Source organism: Daucus carota, chromosome 5 (assembly GCF_001625215.2).
Source record: "Daucus carota subsp. sativus chromosome 5, DH1 v3.0, whole genome shotgun sequence".
Taxonomy (NCBI): Eukaryota; Viridiplantae; Streptophyta; class Magnoliopsida; order Apiales; family Apiaceae; genus Daucus; species Daucus carota.
The window spans coordinates 31,083,138-31,096,147 of NC_030385.2; the positions used below are offsets into that span (position 1 = coordinate 31,083,138).

The following is a 13,010-nucleotide window of genomic DNA, read 5'->3' on the forward strand; positions in this document are numbered from 1 at the left end:
TTCCATAATTAACCACCAAAGTCAGCATTTATCCCAAGTAGACATGAGACAGCAATAAATCATGGAATTTGATACAAAAACTCAATTCTAATAAAATTAATAGGAAACTAAGATTCATCAGTTATTACATCAAAAGAAATTCAAAAGTTTTAAAACATAATAAAACTAAATGTCACAATTAACCAGAAATATATTAAGCAGCACATGTAACTTAATTAAACCACAAGGACCACATTATTTCCGACATCACTTCCCTCTTCTTGTCACGTGAGTTGGATGTTTTCCACATTGTAGTCCCACTCAAGTAGCTGCCTCCAAGGTGAAGCAGTCCACTTGACTGGTTTGGACCCTGCAATTGGAAAAAGACTCTTTGTATGGTTGAAAATCCCCCAGGAGGTAGTAGGGCGAAGATTTGTCGGCGCTTGCTTGTAGGGGTTATAAAGAAACCGGTTGTAGTTATAATCAACCAGTAAGAACTCAACGCTGTTGAAAAGTCCCCGAGGACGATAAAAATGCTGATCACCTACATCAAAACTGAGCTTCATAGTCCACGATGCCTCTACTCCACCACCTCTAAGGCATGCTTCATCATCCAATGTCCACAATTTCACCTTATTTTCAGATCGTTCGCACATCATAACAGCAATCGAATCATAATATTCAGCAATGCAAGTGTCTTCAGGATCTACAGGGAGCTTAATATTATAAATAAATACCTCCTTGTTCAGATCAAAAGCCATCATACCTTTATGTCCCGTTGTTAGCAAAAATCCGTGCAAGCATACTTCTAACGCTGCAAAGGGAACATCAATGGGCAGAATTTGCTTAATTGGAAACATCTTTCGCCAAGCATTCCTGTTTGAAGAATATACCGAAGTAGAGGAGGATACAATTTCAACAACTTTACAATCAAAATCTTTCTGATCAAAACCAAAGCCTATAATCTGCCCCTCAAAGAGGCTACCTTCGATTTGAGAGGGAACGAGTTTGGAGAGTTTTGTAGCCGGGTTCCAAAGGTAAATATCATATCTCCTTCCACGCTTAACAAGAGCACAAACAATGCCACAATCAGAACCCAAAATTCTACATAATGTTGGTCCAGAAGAATAGTAACCTTCAGAGTAAGGACAGTCGAGTTGTTCTAAAACGTCGCCAGAAGTGAGGTGGGTGAGTGAAAAAGGGCCCCAGCCTTGTAGTTCTAGATTTACTGAATGATGAACGACGAGAGTTTCATCATCCTCCCCACTTGAGATTGAGCGACGGAGATGATCTGTGACGAAACGACGGCTCGAAATGTTGGACCGCCAGGATTTGCAAACACACTTGGATGAAAGTAGATCCTTCACCGGAAGGCGGAGGAAAATCTCAAACCAGAGGTCATCTGTTAAATTGCTCATCGCTATTTCTGGACTTCTTTTCCTCCTCTTATGATTTTTGTCCTGTGGGAATGACGGGAGAGTTGACGAAGATTTATCACTATTATTTTTTGTAAATACGCAAGTCTAAATGAATTTTTGTAAAAATACTGTCATTAACTAAAGCAAATTGTAAAAATACTATCTTTCAAAAAATATTTGCAAAAATACGAAGATTGCATTTGCAACCATATCTGTAACTACTGACAACCATATAAGCAACCACAAATGTAACTTAAAAAATCTATTGAAAAGTATATTTATTTGAATAATAAGTTGCAACTGATGGCAAAGACAGAAAAATGAGTGCCCCTTTAAGGCCAATACTAATAACAACAAAAATAATCAAAATCAACAAGCATTGCAACCAAAAATCAACTAAAACAACAAATTAGGAATCAACTCAAAAGCAACCAACTTAAAACAAACAAGAAAACAACTCAAAGCAACCAGCCAAGACTTACGGTCCATCTCTCTTTTTTGATTTTCGTTCTGCCTCCTCCACCTAAGCAACTACAAAATCAAAATCAACAATCAGTGCAACCAACAATCAATCTCATCAATTTTTTGATTTAATCTTTGATTTACCCAAAATCTGAAACCCTAATTAATCAAAAATTCATCTTATTAATTGAAAGTCCGAGAGAAAGGGGGAGAGGGCGTGAAGAGAGACAACAAGATATGGGGAGAAGGAGAAGAGAGCGAGGATAAAGAGAAAGAGAGAGATAAAGAAAGCACAGAGATAGAGGTAGATGAGGGAGAAATGAAGACAAAGAGACAAAGAGTTAGTGGGGCAAACATATAGTATAACTGCAATTAGAGCATCTCCAATAGGCTCTTTACATGAGCTCTTAACTTGAAATTTGAAGAGCAAGTGAGAAAATGTTGCTCCAAGAGACTCTTAGTGGCTCTTAAATCATTAAGAGTCTCTTCTCTCTCCTCTCTTATGAAGAGCTCTTAAAAATTCTTAACTAATATTATATGATATATTCTCTTTCTCTTACCATTTTATTCTTGTATTCTTATGATTGCATACTATGTTTAATCATAGAAAAATGGTTAAGGAGTAAATATGAAGAGTATTGTTGGAGATGAACACACATTAATCTACTAAGAATCAATATTTTATAATATATTTAAGAGTGAACTAAGAGTTTATTGGAGATGCTCTTAATATGTTAAAAGGGTGGTAGTTTTGTCAAATTCCCTTCTTTTTTTCTTCCAATTAATTGAGAAAATAATATTTGAAAGCAGTATTCTAAAATTGTTTTCAATTTATTAAAAAAATCTGATTAATTTTTATAAAAATTCACTAATTTATAGATTATAATTCACCGATTTGATGAAAACCCTCCAATTTATAAAAGAATCTCCGATAAATCTCCTATAAAATTTTGAATCAGTAGGTCGACTGATTTCCGATTCCCGATTTACACAACCATGTATAAAGAGATATAAGCACGCATTTTGTCTTAAAAATCGATAATAAATAAATAGATTTGAAATATTTGCATATAAAGTAAATTCATATTAATCTCACGTTGATACTGATCTATACTATATCATTAAAACCGAAACATTGAAAGTTTTGTCGGTCGGTACTTGGACCGAGTTATAAGTCTAACTATATAATCAATTATTCTCTTAGAAACTATCATTTTCTGCGACCAAAAGTCCAAAGCATTACAAAATTTATTATTTACAAAGCATGATATATGATTATTTTATTTCATTAAATCTTAAAAAAAACACGGGATGTTTTGCAAGCTGGACATATTTTGCAGAGTCCATGTTTTCAATGTCCTGCTTGCAAAACATATACGATTCTTCAAGATTTTTACCTGAATAATGATTTTATGGAATATTATTATTAAAATTATAAGTTTTGTTTATAATTTGACAAAAAACGGTCGAATCAATACATTCGACCAAATATGGTCAAAAATATAAATTCGACCAAAAACGGTCGACAAATACTGTAATCATTTTAAAGGTTTCAAATTCGAAAGTACTGCAAATTTCCGCTTTTTTTCAAGTGAACCGGTCGAATATAATCCTCCAGTTTTTTCCCGTCGAAAATATCCATGTGGCGGGAAATTTCCCGCACTTTGGATCATAGAATTTTTCACGATTTCTGGTCGAAAATACAATTTCGACCGTTTCCAGTCGAATATATTGTTTCGACAGAGTCTAGTTGAAAATATATTTCGACCAAATCTAGTTGAAATCTGTTTTTGGCCGGAAAAATAGCTGCTAATTTTCCTCTGGTGACTATTCCCCTTTTCTCTGAATATGGTGCTTTGGAGGAGGTACTTAATTAGTTGATAATTCGGTCCTGTTACACAAAAATGGAACAAAAAAGTAATCATAAGCAACACCGATTTCTGATACCGGAAGATGGAAGTAAACTAGCGTCTGATGACTAGAAGCTGAAGATCAGTGTAGTATTATCAGGAAGCCAAGCTCCTGGAGGACATAATGTTATCTCTGGTATTTTTGGACAAGATGAAGAAAAGAACTGCAGGTAAGATTTCTTCCATTAAGAATTAAATTTAGGAACAGAACAATAGTAATGCATTATCAAAGAATTCATCAGGAGTACATAAAATTAACAGCGCAGGTGTAATATCAGTTTTACGACCAGTCTCTTCAGTGCATGAAATAATAAATGAAATTCATTAAAACATAGCCTGGGTCCTGGTGATGATGCTCTTGTCCACCTGCAAAGCCCTGACGAGTATATCTGTTGATATGTCCGGCTTAGAACCGAACACTGCATTTGCGATAGTAATCACTCCTGGATTTTGGCTGCTAAGTCCGGCAATAGCCATTGCTTTACCAATTCCTACATTTTTCTGGTAATGTACGAGACCGATGGGGAACACAAAAACGTCACCCTTGTTCAGAATCTTTGAGATCAAACGATTGTCGGGATTGGAGGTGATGAATCCAACTTCAAGGCTGCCTTCCATGACGGTCAGGATTTCAGTGGCACGAGGATGGGCGTGAGGTGGGTTGATGCCCCATGGTGCATAGTCAATTCGGGCGAGAGAGATTCCAAGTGTGTTGAGTCCAGGAATTTGAGTAGCGGAAACCAGAGTGACCCTTGATCCAACTGCATTGCTTGTGTTGCCTGCTAAGTGAAGTCCACTGAAGGAGAAATCACTGGCTTCAACCGTGCTTGCTTTCTTACACGCCAGACCATTCAGAAGAACTACAGTTTCCAAATATAGTGTTAAAGTTAAGTCGACAGAAGTATATAATCGGAATAGTGGACATAAATATTAGTGATTTAGTATTGTGATACCTTGGCTATTGGATTCAGCAACGCAGAAATCTTGAAGAGGACTATGGTCAGCAGCCATGGCCAATGAGGAGGAAAGAGCTATAAGCCCTACAAAGATGAGTAAACTTGCCATTAATTAATTATATATTTCCCTTCAAATGAAATCCTGAGTAGTTTTTAAATGAGTATGAATGTTTAAGAAAATGAATGTGCAATGCTTGAAGCTATATCCAGTAATGAGTTGTGATGTAGTATATATACACGCAGCTTTGCAGCCTGCAGTGCAGGGAGATTTCCTTCCAGCTAATGCTTGCATGGACGCCGACTGCCGTCCTTTGATTATGTCACGAAAGGGTCATCCGGTTTTTTTACACATATATAGTATACTGCCGATCCAAATTAAATATTAGATAGCTTATTTCTGATCAAACTAATCTTCCCATTTGGTAATCATGCATGATGGGAGGGCGGATGAACGCATATATTTAGTTTACTTTAATTTTAAGTTAATTTACTCGTTGAGTCTTTACATTATAAACTACCATAAATACTTGTGTTGGACACAGGGCTATATGGATGGCGATGAGAAGCCAGCTAGCTACAGACATCGTTAATAAATGTGAGAAATATCAAAAAATTGAATCCAGGCTTTACAAGCAAGTGAAATATATTCTGAGAAGCAACGGAACCTGATAAAATTAGTAAGGGCAAAAAGTTAAAATGTAAAGAGAAACCGATCACAGTCAATTATACAGATCAACCACAAAAATGTAAGAACAACAGCAGGTCCAACCAAAGAACTGCCGCTGACACGGTGATATATATGCTAAATAAAGCAGCTATTAACTCCTCCGATGCTCTGCCTGTAAGAAAAGAGGAGGATCATAGATTAATGGATATAAATTGGAATACAATGTCATTATCTACAGCTAACTGCGACGGTCTTCTTCCAAATTAATTAATTTGGAATACATGTAAGGCTTAAAAACAAACAAGAAATAAGAATAGCTTCTTTATCAGATATTAATTAATTCAGTTGATTACATAGCCAATATTATTGACAGAAGTTAAATAGTAGCATACAAATATAAAAAAAAGTAAAAAAGTAATGATAGATGCTCAATAGTTGCAATACTGACACACACAATGTAAACATCACAAATAAGATAGGGTTTATCTGAATCTAATTAAGAAGTACTAGATTACCCCATATGGTTTATCTTAAAGCGTGATAAAATGTGGGAAATAAAGGTTGTAGGAATATAATTATTGAGAAAAACAGTTCCATAATCAACCACCAAAATCAGCATTTATCCTAAGTAAATACTTTTCAATGGCGCTGGAGGGTCTTCACATAAAAATTATGATGCTTGTGTGCGACTGAGAAATACATAAATGTGTTATCCGAGCAGTAATCGTGTCAATGCTATCTTCGGTAAGCCTTGTTTTTAGCTTTTGTTATTGGATTCGAGCAATCCAGGCACAATCCACACTCACTATACAGTCATATTATCATAAATGCAAGGCTGAAAAACTAATAAGACGACATAAGAATATCTTCTTTATCAGAGACTAGGGATCAGGAGACATCAGTAGCACGAGTTTCAGTAAATGGAAAACGTTGAAGATAGAAGCTCAATAGTTGTCATACATCATAGACATTCACAATGTAAAAAACACAGAATAGGCAGACTGAAATCGCATATTAATTACGTCAACTTATGCTAAGAAACATTGGATTACCCCACATGGTTTATCTTAAGGTCTGATAAAATAAGGGAAATAACTGTTGGAGGAATACAACTATTGAGAAAATCATCTCCATAATTAACCACCAAAGTCGGCGTTTATCCAAGTAAAACACACAAGACAACAATAAATCATGGAATTTGATACAAAAGCTCAATATGTCATAAAATTAACAGGAAACTAAGATTCATCAGTCATTACATCAAAAGAAATTCAAACGTTTCAAAACATAATAAAATTAAATGTCACAATTAATCAGAAATATATTAAGCAAAGACATTTAACTTAAACCACAAGGACCACATCATTTCCGACATCAAAACCTTCTTCTTGTCGCTCGCACTTTAGCCTGAGTTGGATGTTGCACCCTAATCATCATGACTTTAATCATCATCAGTTGAGATACCTTCTTCATCCGTTTCCTCATTGTAGTCCCACTCAAGCTGCCTCCAAGGTGAAGCAGTCCACTTGACTGGTTTGGACCCTGCAACTGGAAAAAGGCTCTTTGTATGGTTGGAAATCTCCGCCCAGGAGGTAGTAGGGCGAAGATTTGTTGGCGCTTGCTTGTAGGGGTTATAAAGAAACCGGTTCAAGTTATAATCAACCAGTAAGAACTCAACGCTGTTGAAAAGTCCCCGAGGACGATAAAAATTCTGATTACCTACATCAAAACTGAGCTTCATAGTCCACGATGCCTCTACTCCACCACCACTAAGGCATGCTTCATCATCCAATGTCCACAATTTCACCTTATTTTCAGATTTTTCGCACATCATAACAGCAATTGAATCATAATATTCAGCAACGCAAGTGTCTTCAGGATCTACAGGGAGCTTAATATTATAAATAAACACCTCCTTGTTCAGATCAAAAGCCATCATACCTTTATGTCCCGTTGTCAGCAAAAATCCATGCAAGCATACTTCTAACGCTACAAAGGGAACATCAATGGGCAGATTTTGCTTAATTGGAAACATCTTCCGCCAAGCATTCCTGTTTGAAGAATACACCGAAGTAGAGGAGGATTCAATTTCAACAACTTTACAATCAAAATCTTTCTGATCAAAACCAAAGCCTATAATCTGCCCCTCTAAGAGGCGACCTTCGATTTGAGAGGGAACGAGTTTGGAGAGTTTTGTAGCTGGGTTCCAAAGGTAAATATCATATCTCCTTCCACGCTCAACACGAGCACAAACAATGCCACAATCAGAACCCAAAATTCTACATAATGTTGGTCCAGAAGAATAGTAACGAGAAGAATAGTGACCTTCAGAGTAAGGACAGTCGAGTTGTTCTAAAACGTCGCCAGAAGTGAGGTGGGTGAGTGCAAAAGGGCCCCAGCCTTGTAGTTGTTGATTTACTAAATGATGAACGATGAGAGTTTCATCATCCTCCCCACTTGAGATTGAGCGACGGAGATGATCTGTGACGAAACGGCGGCTCGAAATGTTGGAAAGCCAGGATTTGCAAACACACTTGGATGCAAGTAGATCCTTCACCGGAAGGCGGAGGAAAATCTCAAACCAGAGGTCATCTGTTAAATTGCTCATCGCTGTTTCCGGACTTCTTTTCCTCCTATAATGATTTTCGTCCTGTGGGAATCATGGGAGAGTTGACGAAGATATATCAATATTATTTTTCGTAAATACCCAAGTCTAAATGAATTTTTGTGAAAAATACTGTCATTAACTAAAACAAACTGTAAAAATATTATCTTTCAAAAAATATTTGCAAAAATGCGAAGATTGCATTTGCAACCATATCTGTAACTACCATATAAGCAACCACAAATGCAACTTAAAAAATCTATTAAAAAGTATATTTATTTGAATAATAAGCTGCAACTGATGGCAAAGACAGAAAAATGAGTGCCCCTTTGGGGACAATACATAACACCAAAATAATCAAAATATCAAAATCAACAAGAATTGCAACCAAAAATCAACTAAAACAACAAATTAGGAATGGACTCAAAAGCAATCAACTTAAAACAAACAAGAAAACAACTCAAAGCAACCAGCCAAGACTTACGGTCCATCTCTCTTTCTTGATTTTCTTTCTGCCTCCTCTGCCTAAGCAACTACAAAATCAAAATCAACAATCAGTGCAACCAGCAATCAATCTCATCAATTTTTTAATTCAATCTTTGATTTACCCAAAATCTGAAACCCTAATTAATCAAAAAGTCATATTATTAACGAGATATGGGGAGAAGGAGAAGAGAGCGAGGATAAAGAGAGATATAAAGAAAGCACGGAGATAGAGGGGAGAAGGAGAAGAGAGGAGGATAAAGAGAGAGATAAAGAAAGCACGGAGATAGAGGTAGATGAGAGAGAAATGAAGACAAAGAGACAAAGAGTTAGTGGGGCAAACATATAATATGACTGCAATTAGAGCATCTCCAATGGGCTCTTTACATGAGCTCTTAACTTGAAATTTGAAGAGCAAGTGAGAAAATGTTGCTCCAAGAGACTCTTAGTGGCTCTTTAAATCATTAAGAGTCTCTTCTCTCTCCTCTCTTATGAAGAGCTCTTAAAAGTTCTTAACTAATATTATATGATATATTCTCTTTCTCTCACCATTTTATTCTTGTATTCTTATGATTGCATACTATGTTTAACCATAGAAAAATGGTTAAGGAGTAAATATGAAGAGTATTGTTGGAGATGAACACACATTAATCTACTAAGAATCAATATTTTATAATATATTTAAGAGTGAACTAAGAGTTTATTGGAGATGCTCTTAATATGTTAAAGGGTGGTAGTTTTGTCAAATTCCCTTCTTTTTTCTTCTCATTTAATTGAGAAAATAATATTTGAAAGCAGTATTCTAAAATTGTTTTCAATTTATTAAAAAAATCTGATTAATTTTTATAAAAATTCACTAATTTATAGATTATAATTCACCGATTTGATGAAAACCCTCCAATTTATAAAAAAATCTCCGATAAATCTCCTATAAAATTTTGAATCAGTAGGTCGATCGATTTTCGATTCCCGATTTACACAACCATGTATAAAGAGATATAAGCACGCATTTTGTCTTAAAAATCGATAATAAATAAATAGATTTGAAATATTTGCATATAAAGTAGATTCATATTAATCTCACGTTGATACTGATCTATACTATATCATTAAAGCCGAAACATTGAAAGTTTGGTCGGTCGGTACTTGGACCGAATTATAGGTCTACCTATATAATCAATTATTCTCTTAGAAACCATCATTTTCTGCAACCAAAAGTCCAAAACAATACAAAATTTATTATATACAAGCATGATATATGATTATTTTATTTCATTAAATCTTAAAAAAAAACACGGTATGTTTTGCAAGCTGGACATATTTTGCAGAGTCCATGTTTTCAATGTCCTGCTTGCAAAACATATACGATTCTTCAAGATTTTTACCTAAATAATGATTTTATGGAATATTATTATTAAAACTATAAGTTTTGTTTATAATTTGACAAAAAAGGTCGAATCAATACATTCGACCAAATATGGTCGAAAATATAAATTCGAACAAAAACGGTCGACAAATACTGTAATCATTTTAAAGGTTTCAAATTCGAAAGTACTGCAGATTTCCGCTTTTTTCTAGTGAACCGGTCGAATATAATCCTCCAGTTTTTTCCCGTAAAAAATATCCAATTGGCGGGAAATTTCCCGCACTTTGGATCATAGAATTTTTCACGATTTCTGGTCGAAAATACAATTTCGACCGTTTCCAGTCGAATATATTGTTTCGACGGAGTCTAGTTGAAGATATAAACCAAACCAAACCAAACATACTCAGTATATCCCGCTTAGAGCAGGGTCTGAGGAGGGTAAGATGTACGCAGCCTTGCCCCTGCCCTTAAAACAGAGAGGCTGTTTCCGTGAAGACCCCCGGCTTAGTGCACAATAAATAATATATTGTGTGATATAATATTAATATACCTTAGCCCATGGCATTCTTCACATGGGACTGACCTAAACGGTTCCCGTTTGTCGATGATGGGTGACAATGATCTGAAACGGAGATATCAAACTGGATAAGAACTGCCACTATTTGCACACTTTTTTGAATTAACTTGATTTCTTCTTGTGTAATCCATCTATGTCGGTTCTGCTTCATCAAATCCGTCGACAAAACAACATCGGTGATGATCCATTAGTACGCACTAAACCTATCAAATCCTTCGACAAAACAACATCTGTGATGATCCATTAGTACGCACTAAACCTTATCAAATCCTTCGACGAACCAACATCCGTGATGATCCATTAGTACGCCCTAAACCTTATCAAATCCTTCGACAAACCAACATCCGTGATGATCCACCAGTACACACTATTTTACCAAATTCTTCGATGCACCAACATCCGTGATGATCCATTAATACGCACCGGTTAATGTAGATACAATGTTTGTGTCTATATCAACGAATAATAGAGAAGGAATCTTTGCGATGAAAACCGACTACAAAAGATGCTTGAAGAAGAAAGACAACAGAAAATTATCCAGAAATTTAGCATACTCAAATCACATACACTGCTAAATTGTAGGGAGACACTCTAAATTGGGAGAGATAGCTAACTGACAGGGCAAAGTAAATCGGTGTTCAAACCCGGATGGTGGATTAAGATCATCGATCAGAATGGATTAATGCTACACAATTTCCGCGAAAATCGAAATTACGCTTGATAATCAGAGTTTTTTGAATAAAGATGACAGCGGAATCGAGATTCATGGGTGCGTATGATCCTTATTCTTGGCCTTGGTGATAGAATGTATGACTATACAATGAAACGACCGTCAAGTGATAAAGAATTTGCGTGTGCCTGTCAACTGTCAAACTACAGATTAAGTTACGCAGCGACATCTTTTGATTCGGAAATTTCTTGATAACCTCCATGTAATTCACCATTCTGTATTGCGCGCAGTCTCTTTTTTGCTATTTGTTTTTCTCCCCAATTTCTCTCTCAATTGAATCTATGCACACATACATAACCGTGGCAATGAAATCTAGTCGAAATCTGTTTTTGGCCGGAAAAATAGCTGCTTTTAATTCCTCTGGTGACTATTCCCCTTTTCTAAGAATATGGTGCTTTGGAGGAGGTACTTAATTAGTTGATAATTCGGTCCTGTTACACAAAAATGGAACAAAAAAGTAATCATAAGCAACACCGATTTCTGATACCGGAAGATGAAAGTGAACTAGCGTCTGATGACTAGAAGCTGAAGATCAGTGTAGTATTATCAGGAAGCCAAGCTCCTGGAGGACATAATGTTATCTCTGGTATTTTTGGACAAGATGAAGAAAAGAACTGTAGGTAAGATTTCTTCCATTAAGAATTAAATTTAGGAACAGAACAATAGTAATGCATTATCAAAGAATTCAGGAGTACATAAAATTAACAGCGCAGGTGTAATATCAGTTTTACGACCAGTCTCTTCGGTGCATGAAATAATAAATGAAATTCATTAAAACATAGCCTGGGTCCTGGTGATGATGCTCTTGTCCACCTGCAAAGCCCTGACGAGTATATCAGTTGATATGTCCGGCTTAGAACCGAACACTGCATTTGCGATAGTAATCACTCCTGGATTTTGGCTGCTAAGTCCGGCAATAGCCATTGCTTTACCATTTCCTACATTTTTCTGGTAATGTACGAGACCGATGGGGAACACAAAAACGTCACCCTTGTTCAGAATCTTTGAGATCAAACGATTGTCAGGATTGGAGGTGATGAATCCAACTTCAAGGCTGCCTTCCATGACGGTCAGGATTTCAGTGGCACGAGGATGGGCGTGAGGTGGGTTGATGCCCCATGGTGCATAGTCAATGCGGGCGAGAGAGATTCCAAGTGTGTTGAGTCCAGGAATTTGAGTAGCGGAAATCAGAGTTACCCTTGATCCAACTGCATTGCTTGTGTTGCCTGCTAAGTGAAGTCCACTGAAGGAGAAGTCATTGGCTTCAACCGTGCTTGCAATTTCTTACACGCCAGACCATTCAGAAGAACTACAGTTTTCAAATATAGTGTTAAAGTTAAGTCGACATAAGTATATAATTGGAATAGTGGACATAAATCTTAGTGATTTAGTATTGTGATACCTTGGCTATTGGATTCAGCAACGCAGAAATCTTGAAGAGGACTATGGTCAGCAGCCATGGCCAATGAGGAGGAAAGAGCTATAAGCCCTACAAAGATGAGTAAACTTGCCATTAATTAATTATATATATCCCTTCAAATGAAATAGTAGTTTTTGAATGAGTATGAATGTTTGAGAAAATAAATGTGCAATGCTTGAAGCTATATCCAGTAATGAGTTGTGATGAAGTATATATACACGCAGCTTTTGCAGCCTGCAGTGCAGGGAGATTTCCTTCCAGCTAATGCTTGCATGGACGCCGACTGCCGTCCTTTGATTATCTCACGAAAGGGTCATCCAGTTTTTTTTACACATATAGTATACTGCCGATCCAAATTAAATATTAGATAGCTTATTTCTGATCAAACTAATCTTCCCATTTGGTAATCATGCATGATGGGAGGGCGGATGAACGCA

At 36.3% G+C, this 13,010-nt stretch overlaps 3 protein-coding genes and 1 pseudogene across 3 annotated transcripts; all 4 read right to left on the reverse strand.

Moving 5' to 3' along the window:
• Positions 1-263: 263 nt before the first annotated feature.
• Positions 264-1,397, reverse strand: LOC108222611 (putative F-box protein At1g12855). The gene has a single exon (XM_017396507.2). It carries the CDS (start codon positions 1,395-1,397, stop codon positions 264-266), a length of 1,134 nt encoding a protein of 377 aa, XP_017251996.1.
• Positions 1,398-3,966: 2,569 nt separating this feature from the next.
• Positions 3,967-4,939, reverse strand: LOC108221567 (putative germin-like protein 2-1). Its single transcript, XM_017395435.2, has 2 exons — positions 4,723-4,939; positions 3,967-4,629 (listed from the first exon to the last, which is right to left on the reverse strand). The coding sequence occupies exons 1-2, from the start codon at positions 4,832-4,834 to the stop codon at positions 4,094-4,096; spliced, it is 648 nt and encodes a 215-aa protein (XP_017250924.2). The 5' UTR covers positions 4,835-4,939; the 3' UTR covers positions 3,967-4,093.
• Positions 4,940-6,759: 1,820 nt separating this feature from the next.
• On the reverse strand, positions 6,760-8,777 carry LOC108222342 (uncharacterized). Its single transcript, XM_017396261.2, has 2 exons — positions 8,482-8,777; positions 6,760-8,042 (listed from the first exon to the last, which is right to left on the reverse strand). The coding sequence occupies exon 2, from the start codon at positions 7,998-8,000 to the stop codon at positions 6,834-6,836; it is 1,167 nt and encodes a 388-aa protein (XP_017251750.2). The 5' UTR covers positions 8,001-8,042; positions 8,482-8,777; the 3' UTR covers positions 6,760-6,833.
• Positions 8,778-11,757: 2,980 nt separating this feature from the next.
• Positions 11,758-12,765, reverse strand: LOC108221568 (putative germin-like protein 2-1; annotated as a pseudogene).
• Positions 12,766-13,010: the final 245 nt, after the last annotated feature.

Excerpts from the sequence above, each read along its gene's own strand:
- LOC108221567 (XM_017395435.2), bottom strand. The coding sequence starts at position 4,834 with ATGGCAAGTTTACTCATCTTTGTAGGGCTTATAGCTCTTTCCTCCTCA. Across the intron at positions 4,630-4,722 it reads TGCTGAATCCAATAGCCAAG|TTCTTCTGAATGGTCTGGCG; the intron begins GTATCACAATAC and ends TGGAAACTGTAG.
- LOC108222611 (XM_017396507.2), bottom strand. The coding sequence starts at position 1,397 with ATGAGCAATTTAACAGATGACCTCTGGTTTGAGATTTTCCTCCGCCTT.
- LOC108222342 (XM_017396261.2), bottom strand. The coding sequence starts at position 8,000 with ATGAGCAATTTAACAGATGACCTCTGGTTTGAGATTTTCCTCCGCCTT.